At 45.9% G+C, this 26,446-nt stretch overlaps 1 protein-coding gene across 2 annotated transcripts in view; it reads left to right on the top strand.

Annotated features, from left to right (window-relative positions):
- Myo5b (myosin VB) overlaps positions 1–22,501 on the top strand; it is a 274,034-nt gene extending 251,533 nt beyond the window's left edge. For both annotated transcript variants that reach the window (XM_057789327.1, XM_057789326.1), the window contains 9 exons: positions 265–358; positions 2,495–2,638; positions 6,888–7,039; positions 9,568–9,657; positions 12,039–12,189; positions 12,561–12,846; positions 14,208–14,382; positions 15,980–16,060; positions 20,416–22,501. In XM_057789327.1, coding sequence (XP_057645310.1) covers positions 265–358; positions 2,495–2,638; positions 6,888–7,039; positions 9,568–9,657; positions 12,039–12,189; positions 12,561–12,846; positions 14,208–14,382; positions 15,980–16,060; positions 20,416–20,568 — 1,326 coding nt within the window. In that variant the 3' untranslated portion in view covers positions 20,569–22,501. The remainder of the gene's footprint in view (positions 1–264; positions 359–2,494; positions 2,639–6,887; positions 7,040–9,567; positions 9,658–12,038; positions 12,190–12,560; positions 12,847–14,207; positions 14,383–15,979; positions 16,061–20,415) is intronic.
- Positions 22,502–26,446: the final 3,945 nt, after the last annotated feature.

Raw genomic sequence — 26,446 nt, 5'->3', positions numbered from 1 at the left:
TTAGGGAGAAGGCGCCAGAGTGCCCCAGGGGGAGGAATTCGCCCTGGGAGGAGTTCACCCTGTTGTTGCTGGCAGAATGAACTCTGACTCATCGTTCCTCCCGGGCTCTGAGCAGGTGCTGAGCCTGTGTGAGGTGGCCCTTCTGACCCTACTGGAGTGGTACTGCTTAGCCTCGCTGGGCCCCTGTGGTCCTGGCAAGGACTTTCCCATTCCTTCAGTGCGAGGCCAACCTTCCGCTCTCACACGGCTTCATTGTGCTTTCAGGATTTTAAAGAACTGATAGAAAAACTGGAAAAGAATGAGAGGAAGCTGAAAAAGCAGCTGAAGATTTACATGAAGAAGGTCCAGGACTTAGAAGGTAGCGTGCCTGGGTGTGCATGAGTGTGTCCCTGAGTGTGTGCACGAGGCAGAGGTGACTCTGCCAGTCTGTGGGACTTCAGCCCACTGTCCCCTTCATCAGGTGGCTGTGCCTGCTCCAGCCCTGTCATGGGAGCTCACATCTCAGCAGGTAGAGACACCTGCTTGAGCAGTTGTGAGCCAGGTTCAGCAGGCTGGAGGTGTGAGCCACACAGGTTCATAGTGGTACCTGCCTTTGGTGGGCATAGAGTTAGAGGAGAGAGAGTCTTTCTGGTGTGAAAGAACATTATGCCATGGGATGTCACAACTAAACTCCCAATGTGGAGTCTAGCCCAGAGGGAGGGGCAGACAGAAGCTCTAAATCACTCTTAAAGCCCTGGGCATGTTCTTTCCTGTAACTGTTGTGCCCTCTCAGCAGGTGCCATCCTGCTTGTAGCCCTCAGGGCTCCTTGTGTCACAGATAACCCTCTTCATCTTTCCACCCTCAGCTCAAGAGCCACCACCCTAGCCTTGGAATCCTGCCCTGTGATAGGCTGAGGCCACAGCCTCCTGGGCATATCACTGATCGCAGAGTGCACAGCCACTGCTTCTGTAGTGCCAGGGACATCTCTGCCCACACCCGACACCTTGTGACCTTTTCTCGGTTGGTGGTCTGCACATGCCCCTGTGCATCCTCTGTCATCTATGGGGCTTTTCTCTTCTGATCTCAGGCAGTCATTCTCCAAGTCTCTTAGCTTCCAACCTCTCCATTCTGCTCTGTACAGCCAACCTCCCCCTCTTCCCCCCTTCTCCATGCTTTAGTCTGTGCTCTTACTCCCCTGTGACCAAGCTTCACCCTCTGTTCCCAGGTGACTCAGTAGTTTCACAGGGCCACTGCTGAGTGTACTGTCTGCCCTCTCCCCTCCCCATAGCTAGCAGAGTGAAATCCCAGCTCTTACCTGGTGCTCCTCTGTATGCATACATATGTGTGGGCCCATACACAGAGCATCCCTCCAGCCAGTTACAGATGCCTACCATGGATGATCGATCTCTTGCCTGGCTCTCTTCCCAGTCAGCTAGAGCAGTGGTTCTAAACCTGTGGGTCACGAATGCTTTGGGGGTCAAATGACCCTTTCACAGGGGGTCACCTAAGACCATCAACATAGATATTTACATTACAATTCATAACAGTAGCAAAGTTATAGTTATGAAGTAGCCATGAATGTATTTTTATGGTTGGGGGTCACTCCATCGTGATGAACTGTATGAAGGGGTCACAACATTAGGAAGGTTGAGAACCACTGCTGTAGGGGATGTTTTGATGGACCAGCCCTCTTCTTGCCGACTTTCTTCCCTCCCACCTGGCTCTCTCAGTGTTCCGCCCCCACCAGCACCTGTGGTGAACGTTCCTGGCCTAGCACCTGGCTAAGCTGCACTGTCAAGTGTTTTTCCATGCAAACACACAGAAGCATCTCCTAGCTAGTGAGGGCAAAATGGGGACTTCACATGTTCCCTGAACTGATGACAATACCCTCACACTGTTGCTACCCAGGTATACAATAAATAAATATTAGGAGGCTACTACCTTCCTCTGGGCTAGGAGAAATGTCTGAATGGAACTTAACAAGTCCTTGTTATCCCAGTGGGTACCCCTAGATACCCATTAGTTGTGCTTACGTGAGCTCACACTACATTTAGATACAAGGTACAGTGTTTCTACACAACTGGTACCACCTGCTCCTATGGCCAGCCCACAGCTGTAGCATCATAGTGTCACGATGGCCAGTGCTGTGGTACCACAGGGAACTGAGTAGAATGGGCCTGGATGACTTTCCTCCCAGACTCAGGGACCTTCCTTACAGCTTGGTAGAAGGAGAGAAGCTCTTGCCAGCAGGGCACGCTAAACATGCCTGCTATCACTTCTCCTATTTTCTCTGGAACAAAACCTACCCATTTCTTTTTCGGGGATTCTCCTCCCCTTGTCCACAGCAGACCCCAGTGAAAAGTGCTGCAGTCTTTGACCCACAGAGAGCGAGGGTCCGGGCTGCAGGGACAGGCTACATTGAGTACCCTCAGCATGGTCCCAGGCTGGGACGCCCCTTCCGCAGGCCTTCACCTGCACATTCTCACCACGTTTCTATCGTCTCGTTCCCATCAGCTGCCCAGGCATTGGCACAGAGTGACAGGAGGCACCATGAACTCACAAGACAGGTCACGGTCCAGCGAAAGGAGAAAGACTTCCAAGGCATGCTGGAGTATCACAAGGAGGATGAGGCTCTCCTCATCCGGAACCTGGTGACAGGTCAGGATCTGTACTGCCGTGCCCCCTGCCAACCCTGTATAGCCTCGCACCAGCACAGGCAACAGAGACCTCTGTTCTGCCAGCGGCCACACAGCTCCTGCCCACCCGTGCTTCTCTGTGGTGGCTGCTGCAGCCCTTGTTTCTCTGGGGAAGTTCAGGGTGGGGCGTGGTGCTTTGGCAATAGCAGGACATCAGTAAGGGCTTGTCAGTGACTGTGCCAAATGCCATACCTCCTTGATTGTTTAATTCTCTCACCGTCTATGTCAGTAGGCACTATACAAATCCTGACTTCATCTTGGAGAATTCTGAGATCTTTCTAGTAACTTTCTTGGGTCACACAGGGCGTAAACAGTGGATCAGGGAGTCAAATGCCTCTGTTTGCAGTGTGTTAGTGTTGTTTAACCCAGCACATGTGATTGTGGCCTCTGGAATTGGACAGCCTATGTGCAAGTTTGCCCCTTTCCTTACTAGCCATACAGTCGAGGACCAGTGTCCTCAAGTGTGGCATGAGAAGGTAGTAAGACCTGTAAAACCGGGCTGGGGAGATAGCTTAGCAGTGAGGAGCGCTGGCTACTCTTCCAGAGGACCCGGGTCTAATTCCCAGCACCCACATGGCAGCTCCCAACTGTCTGTAACAGGGGATTGGACACCCTCCCACTGACACTGAGAAGCAGGGTGAGTGCGAGAAACTCGACGTGTGGCCCAGCAGCTTCAGCAGCTCTAGCAAAGGCAGAGTCCCCTCAGCTTGGTCCTCAGGACTAGAATACCTGCTACCCATTTTCAAGCTCTCACAGCTCAGAAAAAGGATGTATTTTCCCTGTTAAGTTAGAGGAGAGCCTCCTGCCCATGGGGTCACTCTTCAAGGATGCTCAGTTAGGGGTTATGAGTCATGTTTGCAAGTTGTGTCAAGATGGTTCTCTGTGACCAGTATTAGATGCCACCTTTAGGGACGGAATACGGGGCTCTGGGAGCCAGTTTGCTCACCAACCCTGGGCCCCTTCCTCTCTTGTCTCAGCCTCGTCTGCCTTCAACAAGTCCCTACTTTATGCTCCGTCCAGCCCAGGCCAGGAGCTTCCTACAGATTTGGGGGAAAATCATAGAGAAAAGAATCCTCTGTCTTCTGCCACTGGTTCTTCTCTGTGGTGCTACAGTGTCCTCATCTGTCAAACAGATGGGGACTGACCCTGCCCATTCCAGCACGTGAAACAGAGTCAGGGAGGAAACTGGGCACAGTGCAGGACTCTCTCACTAAGGAGTCAGAGCTCGAGGTAAACCTTACCCAGAGAAAATCACCCAGAGCAGTGAGGTCTCTGCTAAGTACAGCACTCAGGCCAAGAGCCCAGGAGAAATAGGCCGTGAGTTCTGCATGGTTGCCCTTTGGTTGTTTGATTTGGACATTTTTCGTAGCTTGCTGATGACTGTCATGCTCCTTATAAAGGTGACTCCGTGGTGAATATGAAACACAAAGTTTACAACATCAGAGTTAACTGATTAAGTAAATAAAACGCTAAATTTTATAACTTAAGTAAGCGTGAGTCAAGGGTCCCTTCCTGCTCTTATTGCTTAGATGGCTCTAGGCGATCACCTCCTACGTAGATACCAAGGAAGAGTGCCCATCATCTGCCTTTCAGTGACCCCATATACATGGATGAATCACCTCTTAGGGACCCATCACTGGCTAGTTGCTTCAGAGAGGAGAAGAAAGCAAAGTTGTAATCCCCTCCTCTGAGATGCTCACCTCTGCCTAAGAAACAGAAGTGAGCCTGTTCTGCCACAATAGAACATTCTGAGGCAAGGCGAGCTGCTTAAAACCTGCACATAGGGGAAGTCTGAAGTTAGATGTTGGAGATTGGAAATGGGCCTGTGGAATGCACTTTTTCCTGAATGAATACTGTTGATGTGCTAATTAGAGCCAAGATCTATAGCCTAGAACCTAGATCATGCCAGAATGTTAAGTATCCAGAGTGTTATGGCCTGTAATTAACACTAACTAGAAGGACATATTTGAGAGCATGAGGTAACCTGTTTATCAATTAAAGATGCTTGCAGCCCAGCCCTACCTCAGTTCCCATTAGCCTTGGCAGACGACTTAAGGCCCCGGGTAGAGGGTAGGAAGCCTCCCATTTGTGAGTTCCAAGTCCAGAAGGCTTTGGAGGGCTTGGTTTGGGCAGGGTAATGAGACTGAAGACTGAGAGCTGGGGTACAGAGCCTCAGTGGGGTGCTGGGGCCTTTCTCGCCCTTCATCTTAACCTGGCACCAGACCTTTTCCCCACTGCTCTGGTTTCTAGCCATTACTCATTGCTTTAAACATGGCTCCTTAGCTTCCCAGGACACTAGAGCTCATCCAACAGCTTCCCAGGGGCGTTAGGAGAGAGGAGAAAGTAGCTGGAGTATCAGCATGGAGTTCACAAAGAGTCACAGTCCAAGGCAGGGAAAGGGGTAGAAGAGAGAGCTGGACAAAGTGACATGTTGAGCAGAGTGGCATTGGCTGCTGGACCAGTTCAACTGTGAGACCTCAGGGCAGGAGCTGCCACTCTGACAGCCCCAGTGGTCCAGCATGACTTCTGTTGCTTTAGTAAACACCATGCCCATTCTAATCACGAAGAGAACTGAAGGCAGAAACCGGGAAACAGGAGCTGACACAGAAGCCACAGAGGGTGCTGCTTACTGGCTTGCTTCCCACGCTTACTCGGCCTGCTTTCTTATACCATCCAGGAACACCTGCCCGAGGGTGGCACCACCCCTGGTGTGATGGAACCTTCCACATCAGTCATTAATCAAGAAAATGCCCTACGGGCTCAGCTACAGGCCACTCTGATGGAGGCATTTTCTCAACTGAGGTTTTTTTTTTCTTTCCACATACAAGGTGACAAAAAAACAAACAACACTGACATGCACCAGAGGCTGCTCCAGTCCACTCAGCCCTTGGCCTACTGGTCATCACTGGGAACATGGTTTGCTGTAAGACATGATATTGCTAAATTCTCCTGATACTAATCTTCTGTATCAAAGAATCCACTATGCCTAATCAGAAGCTCGGGTGCCAAGAAATGGAGTTCTCACCCCATTGCGTGAGCCAGCTTATAGCCTGCCTCTAACTGTAAGTCCTTCCTGAGGACAATGGCGTGAGTCCGTGCCTCGTGGCCTTTCCTCCAGTGACCGACAAGTCATTTACTGCTGCAGTACAAGCACCTAGGAATGTGATATGGTTTTTGCTTTGTTTTGTGGCAGGGCTTCTCTTTGTAGCCCTGGCTGACCTGAAACTCTCTATGTAGACCACCTGCCTCTGCCTCCTGAGTGCTAGGACGAAAGGTGTGTGCCACTACATCTGGCCAGGCATACTTTTGCTTTCTGACCAGTGTCCTTGTCAGCATGTACAACAGTGTCTACGCCAATGTGTGCATCAGTGTGTACGTCAGTGTGTGCATATGTGAGTGTGTGCATCAGTATCGTCTACGTCAGTGTGTACATCAGTGTCTACATCAGTGTGTACATCAGTGTGTACATCAGTGTGTGTATCAGTGTCTATATGAGTGTGTGCATCAGTATCTACTTCGGTGTCTACGTCAGTGTGTACATCATTGTCTACGTAAGTGTGTACATCAGTGTCTATGTCAGTGTGTGCATCAGTGTCTACGTCAGTATATACATCAGTGTCTATATCAGTGTGTACGTCAGTGTGTACATCAGTGTCTACATCAGTATCTACATCTGTGTACATCAGTGTCTACATCAGTATCTACATCTGTGTACATCAGTGTCTATGTCAGTGTCTTCATCAGTATCTATGTCAGTGTGTACATCAGTTTACCTTGTTGCTCTCATAAGATACTGTAACCCAAAGCAACTCAGAAAAGAGTTTATTTGGCTTACAGTTCCAGAGGGATAGAGGCTATAAAGGTAAGGAAGGCATAGCAGGTGCCCCAACAGGAAACTGGCTGATCACATTTCAGCTACACACAGGAAGCAGGAAGTAGGGCGAGTCTATAAGATCTCAAAGATGCATCTCCTCCAACAAGGCTCCACCTCCTAAAGGTTCCATAACCTCCCCAAACAGCACTACCAGCTGGGGACTAAGTGATAAAGATGCGTGATAAGATGTCTATCTTATTCCTCTTTCAATTCCTATGAGAAGGCGCTTCCTAGGGGAGTTACAGGGAAATAATGCAAATATTTCTCTTTGCGACGAGGCTTCTGGCATTCAGAGTGATCCCTCCAGTAGATCTAACTCACATGTTATTGGCATTAGATCTGAAGCCCCATATGCTGTCGGGCACCGTGCCCTGTCTGCCTGCATATATCCTCTACATGTGTGTCAGGCATGCGGATTACACCAACGATGACCTCAAGGTACACTCGCTGCTGAGCTCCACCATCAATGGCATTAAGAAAGTCCTCAAGGTAAGGAAGGGGCCTGTGCAGACAGCTGCAGTTCCCAGTGGCCTGAGCAAAGTTGGTACCTCCATTGCTTCTCTGCATGTGTGTTCTGCCAGTGTACCAATTACACTACCCAGCAGTTCTCAGAGCAGGCTCAAGACTGCCAATGCCAGGAAGCCCGGAACTCCAATGTGGGCCTCTAGAAACCTTCTTGCTGAGGCTGTGTTTACATGAAAGCCCAGCTGCCTGCTAACATAGATGCTGAGGGGGTGGACTGTCTCTGAACCAAGTTCAGGAAGCCATACTCTCTCTCACCTTTCCAAGGGAATGGGACACACTATCAAGGTTGGTGGTGTTGACTGAGGTTTCTTTGAGGCCTCATTCCCACAGTCGTTAAGTCCCAAAGAAATCACACAGATGGGCTGGAGAGATGGCTCAGTGGTTAAGAGCATTGCCTGCTCTTCCAAAGGTCCTGAGTTCAATTCCCAGCAACCACATGGTGGCTCACAACCATCTGTAGTGATGTCTGGTGCCCTCTTCTGGCCTGCAAACATACACACAGACAGAATATTGTATACAAAATAAATAAATAAATATTTTTTTTAAAAAAAGAAATCACACAGAGGTCTACATTAATTATAAACTGATTGGCCTAGTATTTCAGGCTTCTTATTAACTCTTATAACTTATATTAGCTCATAATTCTTGTCTGTGTTAGCCACGTGGCTTGGTACTTTTTTCAGCGAGACAGTCACATCTTGCTTGCTCTGTGTCTGGCTTCCTCTGTGTCTGGGTTATGACTGCAGACTGAAAATTCCCTCTTCCCAGAATTCTTGTTGCCCCACCTGTACTTCCTGCCTGGTTGCCCCGCCTATACTTCCTGCCTGGCTACTAGCCAATCAGCGTTTATTTAAAATACAAGTGACAGGGTACAGACCATTGTTCCACATCATGGTGGCACAGAGAGAGCTGCTGCCATTCATCAGGGCTGCTCTGGGGGGTGAAGGTGGGGTGTTAAAACAGCTCAAGGATACTACCTTAAGACATGGTGGTGAGGCATGTTCACAAAGGAGCTGGAGTCAGGTGGTAGGAAGGGAATTTTAGAGACAGAGACATCTCAGTAACAGTGACAGTCCTATGTCTTCTAACACTGATGATTCCAAGGAGGCAAGCCATCCTCAAGAGCACCATGGCCAGGCCTCTTCTGGTCTCGTGAGCCTGTGATCCATGACTGGAGAGCAAGCTATCCTGCTTCTGGCTGCATGCACTTGGCAACTGTCTGGCTTCCCTGTCTCAGGCTCCTGTGAGCAGAGTTTTCCCATCCCAGGAGCTGCTTCCAATTTAGCACATAGAGGCTACATTAATTATAAATGATCTACCAATAACTCAGGTTTATTACTAACTAGCTCTTACATTTTTTTTTTTTTTACTTTTTTTTTTTGGCTTTTTCGAGACAGGGTTTCTCTGTAGCTTTGGAGCCTGTCCTGGAACTCCCTTTATAGACCAGGCTGGCCTCGAACTATACTCTGCCACAAGGTGGTACCTTTTTTAGCATGGCATGTTCATCTCCTGCTCCCTCTGTGCCTGACTGGTGACTTCTCACGCCACCCTTCTCCTTCCCAGAATTTTCAATTTAGCTTTCCCACCTAACTTTATTCTGTTCAGCTATTGGTCAGTCAGCTTCTTTATTAAACCAATCACAGTGATAAATCGTCACAGTGTACAAAAGGATTATCCCACAGCAAGCTACACGTACATTTATCTACTAATTGCCCTGGAGTGTATCATGCGTATGCTGGTCACTCTCACGTATGTGTCTCTGGCCTTGACCTCTCTTATAAGCTCCATCTGGAGTCTAAGGCAGCCAAGGACTACAAACATCACTTCCTTAGAGAGGCCTTCTATAGTTCTGAGCCAGATTAGCCTGCTCTGGCTTGTAGCATGTATGGTCAGCCTTATTGTTTTATTGTCATAGCTCAATCATTGTGTTTAAATAATGGTGTTGTGTTTCAGGACAGACTCTAAGAAGTCAGTGGATGTAATGCAGGAACTGGATAGGTCAAGGTATATATGCGTTGCTAAGCAGCCTTGGTCCCTTGCCTTGCCACTGAGCATCTGACTTTTAGATCACTGGGATACTAGTGTACTTCACTGGCACGCCTTATATGGGACAGCTGATAGGTCAGAATCTGAGCTGGCCAGGGCAAGTCTTAGACCCGACTAGAGCCTGGGCTGCTGAGCCTAAGCTTCATTTGTGCCACTCAGCTTCATTCAGCTCTGAGAGAAGCCTGGTCTTCCCGAGTGCTCAGGTGCATGCAACACTCATCAGGAGACCAGAGAGTAGTTCTGTCTGTGTGCCTTCTCAGGGAGTAGACAAACAGCAACCCTCAGCAAAGGGTATCCACTCTGTGACTGGAAAGTGGACTGCATACATTGGGGCTGCCTGGGAAGGCTGGGTGACACAGAAAACATGGAAAGAGAGGCACTGGGGATACATGCCAGCCAATGGGAGACACTTTACTCAGAGCCAGTGGTATGGTTTCTTTTTACAGAAGCACAATGATGACTTTGAGATGACATCCTTCTGGTTATCCAACACCTGCCGCTTCCTTCACTGTTTGAAGCAGTACAGTGGGGACGAGGTGAGTAGTGAGCCAAGAGCCTACAGTGGACCCCCACTTTATTGGCTTGAAGTTTGGGGTGCATTTAGGGTACATTGGATTCCCTTAGATGATGGGTGTAAGGTCTGTGAAGCACCTGCTGGGACTTCAGATTGTGGGCATGTGTTAGCAGTGCTGGGTTAGGACACCGGAGACTTTGGGCTTCAGTGGGTCCAAGAACCCCTGAAAAATCATCCCGTAAGCAAAAGAGAAGAATAGTTATAGAATTGAATTTACTCAACCGCACAGTGCCAGAAAACCCCTTCATTTCCTAAGGGACCCTTGCAACCTTTTATCTCTAAAGCTGTCCTAGAGGAGCCATGTCAGTGGAGACTGGGAGAAAGGTCAGCGTCTGATGTATCAGAATGTCTCTTAAGCTCTGTCCACTTAAGAATATAAGATGGGCACAAAAAAGAGGTGCCCCTGTATAGAACCTTATGGTACAAATGGATGTCGAGGCCACGCTTTATGCTTCCAGCTTAATTTGATTCACTGACCTGACGCCCAGCTGATAGGTCACTACTCTTGAGTCCAGCTCTCTCTAGAACTCACCATTCCCGTTGCTGGTGGGGTCACCCTCTGCCATGCAGTGCCTTCAGCTTCATGCCGCAGAGTTCACTTTCCAGTTCCCCCAGTGAAAATCCCACTGCATCCAGGCCTTCCACCTCCCACATCCCCACAGTCTCAACTCTCCCTTCTCCCCGCCTTTCACGCATCCCACCCTGCCCAAAGTCAAGGTACAGCAAAAATTGAAACCATGCAACAACATTTTAAAGTTTTAGTGTCTTTTGTGGCAGAACAAATAGAGACGCTCTTCTCCCTAGGGTAATGGACCACTCTCCTGCCCCAGTCAGTCAATTTGGGGATGGGTTTGGTCCCACCTTCCTTCAAGAATTAGAACTTGAGTTTGGGCACTTGCTTTTCCAAGGGAAAGGAAGGGAAAGGTAAAGAAATGCCCTTTGTTTCCAATCAGATGCCTCCTGCTCTTTGCCCCCAGTATCATACACGAGCTCTTTATGTGTGGAGAACTTCATTTCGTCACGGTTCATCGCTTCACACTGTGTCTTAGCCTCCTTCGTAATAAAATGCCCTGACAACAGCAACTAATTGAGAAAGGGTTTATTCGGCTCACGATTCCAGGGTACTGACCGCTGTGCGAAATCACAGCAGCGGAAACTTGAAGCAGCTAGTCATGCTCCCTCCACAATAGAGAAGAGAGGGCATGGGATATACACAGGCCAGTGCGTTCAATCCAGGATCCCGCCGTTGAAATGATGCTAGTGATGGTGGGTCTTCTCACCTCAACCCAACTGAGAAAATCCCTTGTAGGCATGTTCCAGAGGCCTGCCTCCCAGCTGATTCTAGACTTTTGTCAGGCTGACAGCAGTAACCAATGTCACCTTGTATTCTCAGGGTGTTATAAAAGGGCAGGCCTAATGGCTCCATGACCTAGGCTGCTCTTTGTACTTCTGTTCTCGGAGACAAGATTGGAACCACAGTGTGTCTAGCTCTGTGAGGTCTAACAACAAAGGAAGAGTCAAAGATCCCATCTCCCAGCAACCACACTCCTCCTACCTCTGCCCCTTATTAGAAGCTGCTTTGTAGTTTGAGATGAGGGTAGGAGGCTGAGGGCCATGGCTGCCTCATCAACAGTCCTGATCGTTTGGCTGCTGTTGCTTTCTCTTGGCCTGAATAGAAAGTACATTAGAGCTAGACTCAGTAGCACATGCCTTCAATCCAAGCAAGTGGGATACTGTAGTGGGAATACCACAAGTTTAAAGACAACCCAGATGATACAGCAAGACCGTCTCAGAACAAAAAAGATACAGTAAGACGACCCCCGTCACAGGAGCCCTTTGGATGCAGTTCCTACCCCAGATTACATGTTCGTCCTGGAACGGCAGGCTAAGAGGACAGTGCTGCCACCTTCCCACTCATCTGGTAACTGATGACATAGATGTCTCCTACAAACAGAACCCGCCCTATGCCATATTCCTGTAGGGTCTTGTGTAGCCTAAGATTTTAGGGCAATCTGAATACAGATAATACTGGATAAACATTCAGAAAGCACGGGACCCTCCTTTATTAACGTTTTTCTGGCTTTGGATATTTAATATATATAACTCACTTTATTTTGAGGATCTAAGCCTTTTTATTTTCACAGTTCTGACTTGTCTATCGTGAGATTTCCTCTGCCTTCGAGGTCCAGGGCCGTTCCAAGGCATCGTGTTTCCTAGAGCCCTATACGTAGAGAAGGCCTGAGTGAAGCCCTGCAAACAGAAGTTGTTAATGTGGCCCAAGCCCCAGGTGAACAGAGCCCAGGAGACCCCAGATGCTCACTCATGAACGTTCTTCCTCCTCAGGGCTTCATGACGCAGAACACCCCGAAGCAGAATGAGCACTGCCTCAAGAACTTTGACCTCACTGAATATCGGCAGGTGCTAAGCGATCTTTCCATTCAGATCTATCAGCAGCTCATTAAAATTGCCGAGGGCTTGTTACAACCGATGATAGGTAAGCTGCTGCTGGGGGCTGGAGGATGAGCGGTGTTGTGACAAGCTTGCCTTACTTTGCAGCAATCAGATGTTACCAACTGTGGCCTCCACAGAGCCACGCCCATTCTGGGGTAGGCACGAGGTAGACAGAATCCAGCTAGTATATATCCATTTTCTTTGCCCCATCCCCAATGAATTTAAGTGACAATTCACTCCATAGTTGTTCTATGTCAGAATGAGATTCACCACATTCAAAATTCTTTACCAAATGTGTTAAGTCCTTGCATATGTTGACCCAGTGTACCCTGAATGGTTTCATTGAGCTGACTAGACCTACAGCAGAGTTTTGAGGGGGACATACAAACTTCTCTAACCATGTCTCCCTTTTAGTTTCTGCCATGTTGGAAAACGAGAGTATCCAGGGGCTATCTGGTGTGAGGCCAACCGGTTACCGGAAGCGCTCCTCCAGCATGGTGGATGGAGAGAACTCCTACTGCCTGGAGGCCATCATCCGCCAGATGAATTCGTTTCATACGGTCATGTGTGACCAGGGCCTGGACCCTGAGATTATCCTTCAGGTGTTCAAGCAGCTCTTCTACATGATCAACGCTGTGACCCTTAACAACCTGCTCCTGCGGAAAGATGCCTGCTCTTGGAGTACAGGCATGCAGCTCAGGTAAGAGAGGTGCTCGCGCCAGCATGAGGAGACTGAGGGGCCCGACACGGGCTGGGGACAGGACACAAGACAGGTGTCTTCAAGGTGAAATCCACATCTAACTGGTGGTCCTTGTCATAGTTGGTATGTGACTCAAATCCATCACCTTTTTATTGATTGGTAAAGTTCACCCAGCTGAGGCAGCGACCAGGTAAACTAATACAGAGATGCTCACACTAGCTTAGCCATCCTCAAATAACTGCTCTTTAAAGGCTAACGAGTGTGCTAGGTCAGCGAGAAAGGTGGATGAGTTATGAGTTATCAGGGCTCTCAAGTATGAAAGTTTGTAAATGCTAAATATTAATTTTAGTTTAGTATATTTAGTGCTTCCCTCCCTGTTAATATATAGACACATTAGGTGTTTCATCTTTGCTTAATTTTAAGCATGCATTCATTTATTCATTCTTTACTCAAGATATGGTAACTGAATGCTAGGCATGCTGCAGTTTGGTTTTTTAATGTGTGTGCATATAGGAGTGGTACATACAAGAACATATGGAGGCTAGAGAACACCTCAAATATCCTCTTTTAAAAAAAAAGGTCTCATTAAATTGGAACTTACCAGAGTTGTCTCGGTTGTTTAGGTCAACAAAGTATCTCTACCTCCTCCAGCACCAGCATTACAACTCAGTGCCACCTTGCTCATTTTTGGTTTTGTTGTTGCTTGTTTTGTAGTACGTGTGTGTGTGCGTGTGTGTATGCGTGTGTGTGTATCTGTGTGTTTAAATATGTCGTCCTAGGTCTGCGGTGATGGCACACGCTTTTAATCCCAGCACTCGGGAGGCAGAGGCAGGCAGATCTCTGTGAGTTCGAGGTCAGCCTGGTCTACAAGAGCTAGTTCCAGGACAGGCTACAAAGCTTCAGAGAAACCCTGTCTCGAAAGACCATAATAAACAAACAAACAAATAAATATGTTGTCCTTATCGGCTTAGACCATGAAACCCAAAATGGACAAGTTCAACCACCATGCATGCTTCGGCATCGCCAGGACATAAATATTGGCTCAGCAGTTAAGAGCAGTGCCCGGTCTTCCTAAGGTCCATAATTCAATTCCCAGCAACCACATGGTGGCTCACAACCATCTGTAATGAAATCTGTGTTTAAATATCGGTCTAGGAATCAAACTCAGGTCCTCATTCTTGCAAGGCAAACATTTTACAAACTGAGCTGTCTCCTTGCCCACACTTTGCAAGCTTTAACCACATGAGATAATTAAAGCGGGGGCAAGGATGACCCCAATTACACCTAGCCTACAAAACACAGCAAGTACCCTACCCCATGAATTAAGGCTTAACACAGCTTCCTTTTCACCTGTGGCTAAGGTACAACATAAGTCAACTTGAAGAGTGGCTTCGAGGAAAAAACCTTCACCAGAGCGGAGCAGTGCAGACCATGGAGCCTTTGATCCAGGCGGCCCAGCTCCTCCAACTGAAGAAGAAAACCCAGGAGGATGCTGAAGCCATCTGCTCTCTGTGTGCCTCCCTCAGCACCCAGCAGGTACCGCCAGTTGGGACCCGCGCTGGCCCCGCCAGTCTGTTCTTGCCAGAAGTTTTCTGATGTGGGGCTCCCAGCCTTGTTGACAGAATTCCCATCTGCAACTGATGAAATGGTCTTGATGAAGCAGAGATCACTTTGGTCTGTAAAACCCGATACCATTTCCCTGAAGCGTTCTGGTCCTTCCTATGTGCTAACTTACAAGGTGGTAAACCCACAAACCTTGATACCAACTTTTTAAAGTTGCACGTACATGTGTACGTGTGCTATTATGTGTGTATATGGAGGGCAGAGGGAGGTGACTGGGAGGAACCGGTTCTCTCTCCCATCCTGTGGGCTCTGGGAATTGAATTCAGGTCATCAGACTTAGTGGTAAGGGCGTCACCCACCGAGCCACTGCTGGCCTCATATCACAACATTTTAAAAACAATTCCAGATAGTTTCTTACCTAAGAGATTTTTTCTGATTCTGTCAGTATGCGGCTGTTTGTTTTCCTTATATATTTTCTTTACAACTATAATTTTCATATGGTCATATTTTAAGACTCCATTTATATCATAGATGAAGCCTTAATGACCTAAAGGTACTTAAATATTATTTCAAATTCCTCACCCTAAAATTGTATTTATACCATAATTTGGTTGTAGGCCTAGGACTAGTCTATAAAGAGGCGAGTCCCTACATCTTGCCTTTGATCACGACCACTTAGAAACAGGCCACAGACAGAAGGGAAACCAGTCTCTTCCAATCAAATGCATGGCCCTTCCCAACCAATGCCTTTGTAGCCAGCTCTAAACTCAATCTAGCGGAGGCACATGCTTCTCTGACCTCCTCCACTGCCTGCAGAAGTGAACCAGAGAGCTCCTAAGAAAACTGCACAGGTCCTGGTTTCCCAGCTCCCCCGCCCCAGTGACGGTTTTCCTTCTGTGAGTTTACTTATTACTTGCAGTTGGACCTTGCACGAGGCCAGGGTACTTCCACCAAAGCAACTGCTAGCCAGACAAAAGGTTGTGTGAGGTTAAGAAGAAAAACTCACTTGCAAATGAATGGTTTTTTTTTTGCTTTTTGCTTTTTTGAAAAAAGGTTTCTCGGCATCCTTAGCTGTTCTGGAACTCACTCTATAAAACAGGCTGGCCTCAAACTCACAGATCCCACCTGACTCTGCCTCCTGAGTGCTGGGATTAAAGGTGTGCTCCACCACCACCTTGCATAAATGAATTTTCTTAAGGAAAAGGCATAAGCATGGTTAAATGTGGCTAAGTAAGCCCTCTCTTATCTAAGGTACTTTTCTGAAAAACCTCTAAATTGCCAGCAGAAAAGAGGGCTGGGGGTTCCGGACGGCAGTTCTCTGAACTCATTATGCATAAGCCACCAAGCATAGGGGAGGGGCGGACACTAAGAATGCAGTGCAGGAGCTCAAACCCCGCAGGGGCAGCCATGGGTGGAAACTCCATAAACGGCAGCCTGACCACACACCTAGTGAGTGGGGTCTGACCAGAGAGTCGCACACATGCATGATGCCAGTGTCACAGAGCCTCAAAGTTTGAAGTTGTCTTCATTTCGTCTAGCTCTGCACTAAACTTGGTTTTTATTCCAACAGATTGTCAAAATTTTAAACCTTTACACTCCCTTGAATGAATTTGAAGAGCGGGTGACAGTGTCCTTTATACGAACAATCCAGGTGAGTCTTGGGGAATTCATTTCATAAAGTCCTAGTCAGAAGCCAAAAAGGACATTGAAAAGGCATATTTTAATCCTCTCTTTACTAATGCTGGCTGCACTGTGTGCCAGAAAAACCTGCATTTATAGGCTTCCTGCTTTAATGCACATGAACCTTAGTGCCCACAGTAATATTAACTATTGCTATAGTGATAATAGTAGTAATAGTAACACCCAGACAGGTGGACTTATCTTTGCCCCTCAGCTTTCCGACTCAAGCATTTCATTGGCTGGAAACACCTCAGTGAACAAGGCACCAGGTGGAAATAACAAGGGTGCTTAATCTCAGTTCCACCCAAATGGAACTAAGAAATATCCTCTAAGAATTCAATCCATACTCTTAGATCATGTCCCCGAACCTCACAGTCTTTGTCTTTGTGGATATGGTAGGAAAAAACTTCTTAGGCAGATGTGTGTTTAGATCCATCTTAAACATGAGCTTCTTCAGCAGAGCCCAGGGAGTTGTGGGTCCGGTGAGGACCTTGTGTGACAGTGACTGACAGGAGCTGATTGTACTCCACCAAGCAGTGTCCCACAGTGACATGTGGGACATTGAACGCACACATTATATTGGCCAGAATGAATGGGAAATGGAGGAGACTGGAGAAATGGAGATGTATCAAAGCTGCTAAAGAGCCCCAGAAAACAAGAGCTTTGGTGTAGAATGCTGTTGTCCTGTTGACTGAGGTTTCTGTCCCACAGCCGTTTATCACAAAGAAATACACAGAGGCTTACATTAATTATAAACTGACTGGCCTAGTAGCTCAGGCTTCTTATTAACTCTTATGACTTATAATAGCCCATAATTCTTGTCTGTGTTAGCTGCATGGCTTGATACTTTTTCAGCACGGCAGTCACATCTTGCTTTCTCTGTGTCTGGATGATGACTGCAGACTCTTTCCTCTTCCCAGAATTCTCCTATTCTCTTCATCCCACCTATACTTCCTGCCTGGTTTCCCTGCCTATACTTTTTGCCTCTCTACTGATGAATCAGCATTTTATTAAAATACAAGTGACAGGGTACAGACTAGTGTCCCACAACAATGTCCTTTGCAAGGCTGGGGTTTTGTTCTGAGATTTAAAAGAGATCCAGAGATTTAGAAAGAGTGCCCTGGCTCTGAAGAGAGACCCATGGAAAAGAGCAAATGAACTTTAGCCTGGTATTTGAGTAGAGATGAAGCCAGAGGTCAAGGGACAGATGCCAAGTCAGACTAAAGGTAGATGTTGCCTCAAGGACACTGGGGAAATGCCAGAGCCTGCTAAGCATGCAGCCCTCAGAGCAAGCCAGTTCACCCACACAAGGGATGCATCGGAGTGGGAGAGGGAGGGTGCTGAGTGGAAAGCTAGCATAGGATGAGCGTAGAGTTAGCTCCTGAAGGCAGAGAATGAACTGGGAGACAGGAGAGATGCCACGGGATACCCCAACCCACTACTGATTTTTGTGGAGGTTTGAAAAGCAACCCAAACAAAAAAAGTTTAGGAAGTCATTCTTAGATTTGAATCTGAGCCATGTGGGGGAAGGCCATAACTCACTATAAATTTGCAACAGTGCCATTTGCAAGAAGGGAGTTCAATCCAAAGTAGACCAATAAATGCCAAGCAGGCTGCAGGCATAAGAAATGAAGGACATAGAGAAAACACCCTGGAGGGCAAGGGTTAGATACTGTCAGAAAATATGGCAATCCTGTCAAAAACTGTTTTGTTTTGTTTTGCCAGCTATAATTTGTTTCTCCCTGGGCAGTGCTCAGAGGCACTGGTGAGCAGTCAGCCCCTCATCCCAACCCCAACCCCAAGCCCATCCCCATCACACTTGATCTCATGTCCAGCAGTCAAAGCTGCTTGTAAGGCATACCAATTGCCTGCATACTAGATACAGTATACGTGTTTAAAAACACCTAAATTCCTGAAGCGCTATACAGTAACTCACAAATATGTCTGACTTTCATATATACATTGAAACACTTAAATATTAAAACTTATATACTGTAAGCTTGAGAACTGTTAACCCTACCACAGGGGTTTTCTGTGAGACCATGTACCGTGTGAGTTTCCATTAACCGTGTGTATGTGCCTTGAGCTCCAGCTGAAACCGCTGTCACACAGCCTCTCCTTTCTGCCCCCTTTTCTTTTTTACTTTTTCTTTTTTTTTTTCCAAGATAGGGTTCCTTGGGGTAGCCTTGGCTATCCTGGAACTCACTCTGTATACCAGGCTGCCCTCGAACTCACAGAGATCTGCCTGCCTCTGCCTCCCGAGAGCTTGGATTAAAGGAGTGTGCCACCACCGCCCGGCTCGCCCCCTTTACATGTTCACCTCTAAATCTCTTACAGTTTTCTCAAGGTGTTGTTTAAGAACTTTATTGTTTTAAAACCTTGCAGATAAAAACATCACATACCAAAATTAACCAGACCCAGAGTCTATGACTTAGTGAGCTCATATACAGTTAGAATTGGCATTCAGAACAGAAGCTGTGAGTCCTCACATTAAATTTTACACTCTCAGTATCGGATATATTTTATGTACTTGTCTACCATCCAAAACAACAACAACAAAGAAGCCATGATTGAATTAGAACTGGAAAAACAATTGGTTTATATCTGCTTTCACAACTCGTGTCCATTGCCTGCCTGCAGTCCTTCATCACCCTCTTACATTTAGCCTTTCTTGTTCTCGTCTCATGTTATACTGTACCATAGGTACATCTCTTTATGCATATGCATATATTATTGACTAAATTCTGCATATGGAAATACGTGGTTTATTTCTTTCTGAGCTTGTGTGATCTCACTTCATATTACACATTCCAAGTCCACCCATTTTCCTGAAAATTTGAACTTCATTTTTTTCTTTAATGCTGTATTCCATTACATACAAAATGGAATATATATACCAAATTTTCATTATCTGTGCATCTGTTTGTGGACAACCAGGTCTACAACTACTACAGAAATTCTCTAGAGTGGGGCATGGACTGTCTCTGGGTAAATATATATACCCAGGAGTGAAATAACTGGGTCTATTTTAATAGAAATAGTAGTTGTATTTTTTAATTTTTGACTAGTCTCCAGATTTCCATAATGTCTGCATTTATTTGCACTCTTACCAATAGTGCATAAGGGTTCCTTTTCTCGCCACATCCTCTTCTACATTCATTTTTTTTTCCTGATTTCTCGATGATAGTCATTCTGACTGGGGCAAAGTAGTATCTCAGAGTAGCTTTAATTTGCATTTCCCTGGTGACTTGGGGCATCACATTTAAAAATAGCTATTGGCCATTTGTGTTTCTTTTTCTTTTGAAAGCCATCTGTTCAGTTCATTGGCCCATTTGCTGTGGGCAGTTTTATTCCCTCGGTATCTAACTTCTGCAATTCTTTGTCAATATCGACTATTTGCCCCTGGCCTGAAGTGCAACTGGTAAAGCTTTGGTTGCTCCTGACCTGTGCTCTGTTGACCCTGCCTGCTGTGTTCTGTGCTGTACTGAGACTTTGTCTTCATGCAGTCTATCAGTTGGTGCTGGGGTTGGTGCCCATGCTGTTGGTGTTCTTTTTGAACACTCCGTGCCTACCCCATTACCTTGTTTTCGAAAAGTTCCCTAAAAGTTTCATGGTTTGGGCATTAAAGTTAAGGTTTCTGATCCATTTTAAATTGATGGTGTACAAGGTGAGAGATACAAATCTAATTCCGTTCTTCTGCAGATAAGAACCCCAGCTGTGCTACCACCATTTGTTAATGGTGATTAATTTGTTAATCTACTCTGTCCTTCTACTCCTGCCTCCTTTGTCAAAAATTAAGTGGGCATCTTCAGGGATTTTAAACAGTGGTGCCCATGATGTAACTAATGAACTAAACTATGAGGAACAGAAGCACCAATTGCCTTTCTGCCGAGCCTCCTGCTCTCCTTTCTATAAAGTAGCAATGAAATAATTTTATGGGGGAGGGGAATCACCATAACATGAGGAACTGCATTGAAGGTTTGCACCATTAGGAAGGTTGAGAACCTGATTCATGAACCATGCCACGACAGTCTTCCCATTGGATTTGCACTTAAGCCATAGTTTCGCCTTCTCCCTTAGCTGAAAGCATTAAAATAATTCTAGAATGGGGAACGTGTTTAACTATCTGATCTCCAACAATGTGAACTAGGGTTTGTCTCCACTACATGCTTCAGGGACATAGAAAGACCACATTCTCCTGATCCTGCATACCTTCTAGATCGCCTCAGAAATCTGCCTGTGCACCATGCCCACTAAGTTTGGTGAAGTTACTTGAACGTTTCAGGTTGTGCTAAATGCTTACATGATCCTATTCTCTCCCCCCAGGCCCAACTACAAGAGAGGAACGACCCTCAGCAGCTGCTGCTGGACTCCAAACACATGTTTCCTGTTCTCTTTCCATTTAATCCATCTTCTCTGACCATGGACTCAATCCACATCCCAGCATGCCTCAACCTGGAGTTTCTCAATGAAGTCTGAGGATGCGTGCTTCCAAGGCAAACAAGGAAGCACATGCAATCAGCTGAGAGAATTCTAGATCAATATGCCCAAAGTAGATCAAACCAGAGTTAGAGAACTCGTGGAGAGTACTGAACCAAACGAAGTGACGCACACTGTCATTAGTTTTTGTATATGCTGCTCAGAATAAAAGCACTTGAATGTGGAAGACTGTTAGAGGTTTGACTTGAGTTTAAACAAAGGCTTGTCAAAATGAACAGCGCCACATAGCTCTGGTTGTCAGTTCCAGAGTAGAAGTGCCTAGCTGCGATCGCTGTGTGTAACTGGAGGATGTCCAAGTTAAGATAATATTAAAAATAATGACGTAAATTGCCTTCATGGGTATTTCAACAAATAATGATACTAATACCATAAATATGATGGATATTGATAAACCAAAGAGGTGTGTGAGCTCGTAGTGAGAGTTTTAAGAACAGTATGGGCCTGGGCCTCCATGGACGCTTCCCCAAGGTATTCCCTAATGCCAGTGAGTGCAAGATGATGGTACCATTGGCCTCCAGACCAAATGTCGTGTAGATTGTTTCAGCAAATTGGATGATGTGGACCCTGGTATGCTTGAGTTTTTGCGTGAGTCTGAGGTTTATGGGAGAGCCGCTCTAGCCATGCTGCCGTCACAAGGGCCACGTGAGAGAAAGGTGGAGTACAGTTTCCATTGCCAGTCAGTGCCCTGAGACCAGCAAAGCCTCCACAACACTGTAAATATGAAAAAATGGTAGATGAGAATGGATAACATTTATCTGCAGGCTAAAAACCGAACCAGTGTGAAAGCTCTTTAACTCCCCAATGTCACTAAACCTTCGACCAGGTCTTCACAGCGCCCTGTGGATTCTAGATCCCAAAATCACAAGGGAAACAGACTTCAGTTTCAGAACCCAATTGTCTGAAAAGTCTCTGGAGGAGAAAGCATGGTCACTAAGTTATTATCCAAAGATTTATGGCTTTTTAAAAAACTGCTCTGAAAGACTACAATAGCTTAGGGCCAACTTTCCCTCCTCAAGTTATTTTCAACATTTTTTTTCAAATTTTAAAAATCAATGTAAATATCTTACTATGAAAGATTTAAAAGACTATTTAGTAATAATGGAACAGGCTTATGTACTCGCTGCTCTTAGAATTTTGTCTTGCTCTGGGGGACTTTTTGGGACTCGAGAACAAAGGTTTGGTTGGACAACCTATAAATTCTTTCTACCCATTTTTATAATCAGTGTTTATTAAAAGTGTGTGCTGTCCCTCTGACAGCAGCAGGTTGTTTGCAAATCGTACAAGAGCCTCATTATCACACTGAGATTTCTCCGTACTTTAGAAGCTCTCCCAGAGTGTTGCCCAGTTTAGAAGGTTCTTCGGAATACAGGAGACTCCAAGCCCTAAAATCCTGAGCTTCCCAGTCGTCCTTGCCTGCTGGGGACAGAACAAGAAGCAGCACCTGGCTTGACTAAATCTGACGACAACAAACGCATTGTTATCTGCATCATCCCTTCTGTGCCCACAATAAACACCACAGCTGCTCCAAGAGCAGTACAGCCCCTCCTCCTCAGTTACAGCCTCTGACATCTGACTCTTAGATGTCTGTCTCTAGGATAGCCCCAACCCCCTAGTTACAGCCCCTGACATGTTTCTATCACACCTTTCAACCCCCAAATGCAAACCGTTTGGAAAGCCAGTTTAAAAAACAAACAAACAAACAAACAGAACCTGGATCTGTGGCTACCTCTTTAAAGTTATTAATGAAAATAATTTACTTTTTTAGTACACTTTAGTGTTCAAATGGACTTGTGTAAAGACCCTTAAGAATACCAAAAATGCCTTGTTAAGCATTTTTAGGAGGTGGCATCTTCCCAAATGTGGCTCTGAGCCCATACACGGTTTAAAACCATCACCTTCCCATCCCCCCCATCCTACCCCCTATGTGGGTTCCTGGTTGGTCAGGAGGTACAAAGGTTCACTAAATAAAAGCTTAGGAATTAGCCAGATGGAGGGAGGGGTTAACTAAGAAACAACAGCTTCAGTTCTTCCAGAAGACCAGGGCTTCCACTGGAGCCGTGCTTAACAAGACAGTGGTCCCTGGGCCTTTACATCCTCCCTATTTTGTTGCAGACGTGGAAGGTGAAAGGGACCTTGTGAGAAACTCTAAGCATTTTTTTAAAACACTTTTGTTCTGTGTACTTTTTTCCCCGGTGCAGGTCCTCAGGCATATCAGGCGAGCACTCTACCCCTGAGCCTCCCTCAGCAGTGGGTTCCCGTCCCCTTTTAAAGCTCATTTGAAGAACTTCCCAGCTTCATGAAATCAATAATATCTTTTACTTTAAATAAATGCAACACAAGTTTGAACTCTTCTCTGGGTATCTCTGCTTCTGAGTAGTTACAATTCCATCACGTTCCTTTAGCAGTTGCTGAAATAACCGACTTCCCTGAAGGAGTTGCTGCCAGAAGAACTTAACGTTCCTGTGGGCTTCTGATTCATCTCATGAAGCAAGCACCTTCAAAACTAACCCATATTCACACATCCACCATTTGTGTTTCCAGCATTAGCACAGGGATGCTACCCACTTCCAAGAGTATGGGCGTGTTTCCGCATACATTAGTCGCCATGGAAGCAGACATGTTATCTGTGCGCATCCTCCCCAGGCCATCCCAGCTGCAGTTAGAGCGTCAGCATCCACAGGCTCACTTCACAGACCCAATGGTAGGCTTTTCCCCTTTCCATGGAGCACATCATTGGGGTGGTTTCCTCTGATTTTCCTTAGGATAAAATGTTAAGGTTCTTGTGAAAACGAGGAGTTTAGAGAACGTAGGTCCCTAAAATCTACCACTAATTTAACTATTAGAGCCCTAATGAATGCATTGAGGATTATGGCAACAAACTGAAATCCAATTCTTTTGCATAAAGAACTACTTCCCAAACACTTGCCCGCTATGAGTAAGTGGGCGCTGAACGTGCTAGCACTGGGCCTCTCATTTCCTTATAGCATTTGCCATTGATTCCTAACGTTGACTCTCTAGATGAGTCAAGTAACCAAAGCTTCACTTTTTACACATTGGTCCCATATTCACAGAATGACAGAGGGTAGAAAATTAGAGGTTAGTGCCAATGACAAACAAGTTTTTTTTTTCTTATGGACATCATTGAATACTAAAACTTTTTCTTTTTTTAATAAGATTTGGGACAGTAAGATGGCTCAGTGGGTAAGAGTGCTTGCCATGGAAGCTGACAACCTGTGTTCAGTCCCCAGAGCCCACAGTGAAAGGTCTTTTGACTCACACACACGAGCCATGGCACATGTCTGCCCTCACACACACTATAACAAAATACATTCTAACCAAGGGAATCAACCAGATGGAATCAGGCTCCTGCCTAAAAGCACACTGTTAAGAAGAAACCAATTGGATGTAACATTTTGCAATCAACTGACATTGAGATAAAGGCCTGCCTCTCTGAGGGAGTTCACAAAATATTCAGGGGTAAATCTAACACTGCAGAAGAAATGCTGCTGAAAAAATATATTTTCCATTTTGGACAAGTCTGTAAACTACAGCTTTGTTATAGAAAAAAATGCTTATAATGGTTGCTGTAATTATTCAGCTGTGGATAAAACTTTGTGGAAATAAATACTTTTGAATAAAGTGTGTGCCAAATCTGAGCAAAATTTAAGATGACAGCCTGAGTAAAAGCAGTATTGGCTACAGTCTATTTTATTAAAGATTTGTATGCATGTGTGTATGCATATGTACCTGGAGAAGTGTGCACACATATGTGGGGTGTATGTACTTGCGGTCTCAAACATTCTGTCTCATCCCTGAACCTGCAGCTCTGTTCCTTCTGGTAGACCGGAAGAACACAAGCCCCAGTGACTCTTCTTGCTTGCGTTTGCTGCTTGTTAGGTGGGCACCAGAAACTGAAGTCTGTGATTCTTGTGATTTTTGAATAAGTACTTTTAACCTGAGCCATCTCTCTAGCCTCCTTATGGTGTGTGTGTGTGTGTGTGTGTGTGTGTGTGTGTGTGTGCGCGCGCGCATACACCTACCCATGCCAGTTCATGTGACGGGCCAGGGAAGGATGCTCAGTACCTTCCTCTATCACTGTCTACTTTATTCCATTTAGACAAGGTTTCTTGTCTTGTTCTTTGGAAGCGCACTTTCAGGGCTAGGCGGCAAGCTGTCAATATCCACTCATCTCTGCCCCCAATACTGGAGTTATAAATATGACCTGTGCACCCAGCTTTTTGTGTGATATGGATTTGAACTCAGGTTCTCCTACTCACACAGCAGACGCTCTTATCCAGAGCCACCTCCCTGGTCCCTATTTTTTTTTTCTTTTTGATTTTTCTAGACAGGGTTTCTCTGTGGTTTTGGAGCCTGTCCTGGAACTAGCTCTTGTAGACCAGGCTGGTCTCGAACTCACAGAGACCCGCCTGCCTCTGCCTCCCAAGTGCTGGGATTAAAGGTGTGTGCACCACCACTGCCTGGCTCCCTGGCCCCTATTTTTAATGTTTCCTTGAGAAATTTTATTCTGGGGCATAGATTCAGTTATGTGTGATTGTTTATGTATTGGAGATGGGAGAGGGCTTGCTCCAGAACAGCAGATCTCGACCTGTAGGTCATGACCCTTAGGGGTTACCTAAGACCATTGAAAAAAGACATATTTACATTACAATTCATAACTAGCAAAATTAAAGTTATGAAGTAACAACAAAAATAATTTTATGGTTGGGGGCCACCACAACACGAGGAACTGTATTAAAGGGTCGCAGTATTGGGAAGGTTGAGAACTGCTGATCTAGAAGATAACAAGGCTTATTGAGCAATTATTCTAGAGCTTTACCATTCAGGAAAGTTTGGGTATCAAGAAAGACTAGCAGGTTGACAAAAAAAGAATGGAGCCCCGAGACAAGACAAGCAAATTGTATGTGTAGCTGCGGTAGAGATACATTAAGCTGGTAGCAAAATTTTCTGCAATTCTCAGAAATAATGCATTTCCACTGATAAAGACAACACCATATTGTCATCTGCATCCTAGAAAGATCGAGATCTCAATGCCTTTTTTAAATGTGAAAATTGACAAGCCCATTTTAAAATCTCTGTGGAATTGCAAAAGTTCCTAGAGAAGATGGGAAGCCTATCCCTGGCAAGTTAGCTGTGTGAGATTAGGGTGACAGCAGAAAAATGAATCAATAGTACTTACTGCCTCCCCTCCCCCGCTTCCAGACAGGAGCTCCTGCTTCTTTGGACCCTAACCAAACACCAAAACCCTAGCATCTTCTTGCTGAGATACAATCAATTCCTTGAGGCATGCCCTTGGTGTGCACTTTCCCTCCTTGTATGAACATTAACTACAAATGTTTCTCAGAACCTATCTGACTGAATGACATCCAAACAATGTTGTCTTCTTCCACCAATATCATTGCTTTCCAGGGTGACCGTGTACTCAAAGATGTGCCGAGATTTGCTCTAAGCTGTATTGTTACATGACATCTTATTAAAGGCTTGTTGGAATTTGCAAATGGCTTGCAAACAGAGAAGAAGTTAAGTCTAAGACAGTGCCTCACGGCTATTGGAGCTCATCAAGACAGGGTAAACTTAAAATAAGCAAGCTCTCAAATCCATGTCTACCACTTCATGACTGTAGTTTATTTCTTTATCCTTGTTTGGCAGCTTGAACTTCCTAGAGAGCAGATATTTGCTGTAAGTAAAAACCAGAGCCAAGATAATATTGGCCTTATAATTGAAGACCTCACCAAGGCAGACTAACTGTATGCACGTGCACAGCTTCCCATTTGTACTGTCACTATGTAGTAGGGAGTGGGGACGACACAGGGTCTTGTGTAGTCCGTGCCGACACGAA

This window comes from Chionomys nivalis, chromosome 14 (assembly GCF_950005125.1).
Source record: "Chionomys nivalis chromosome 14, mChiNiv1.1, whole genome shotgun sequence".
NCBI lineage: Eukaryota > Metazoa > Chordata > Mammalia > Rodentia > Cricetidae > Chionomys > Chionomys nivalis.
The sequence above is the reverse complement of the archived record's forward strand: the minus strand, read 5'-3'. Positions and strand labels throughout refer to the sequence as shown.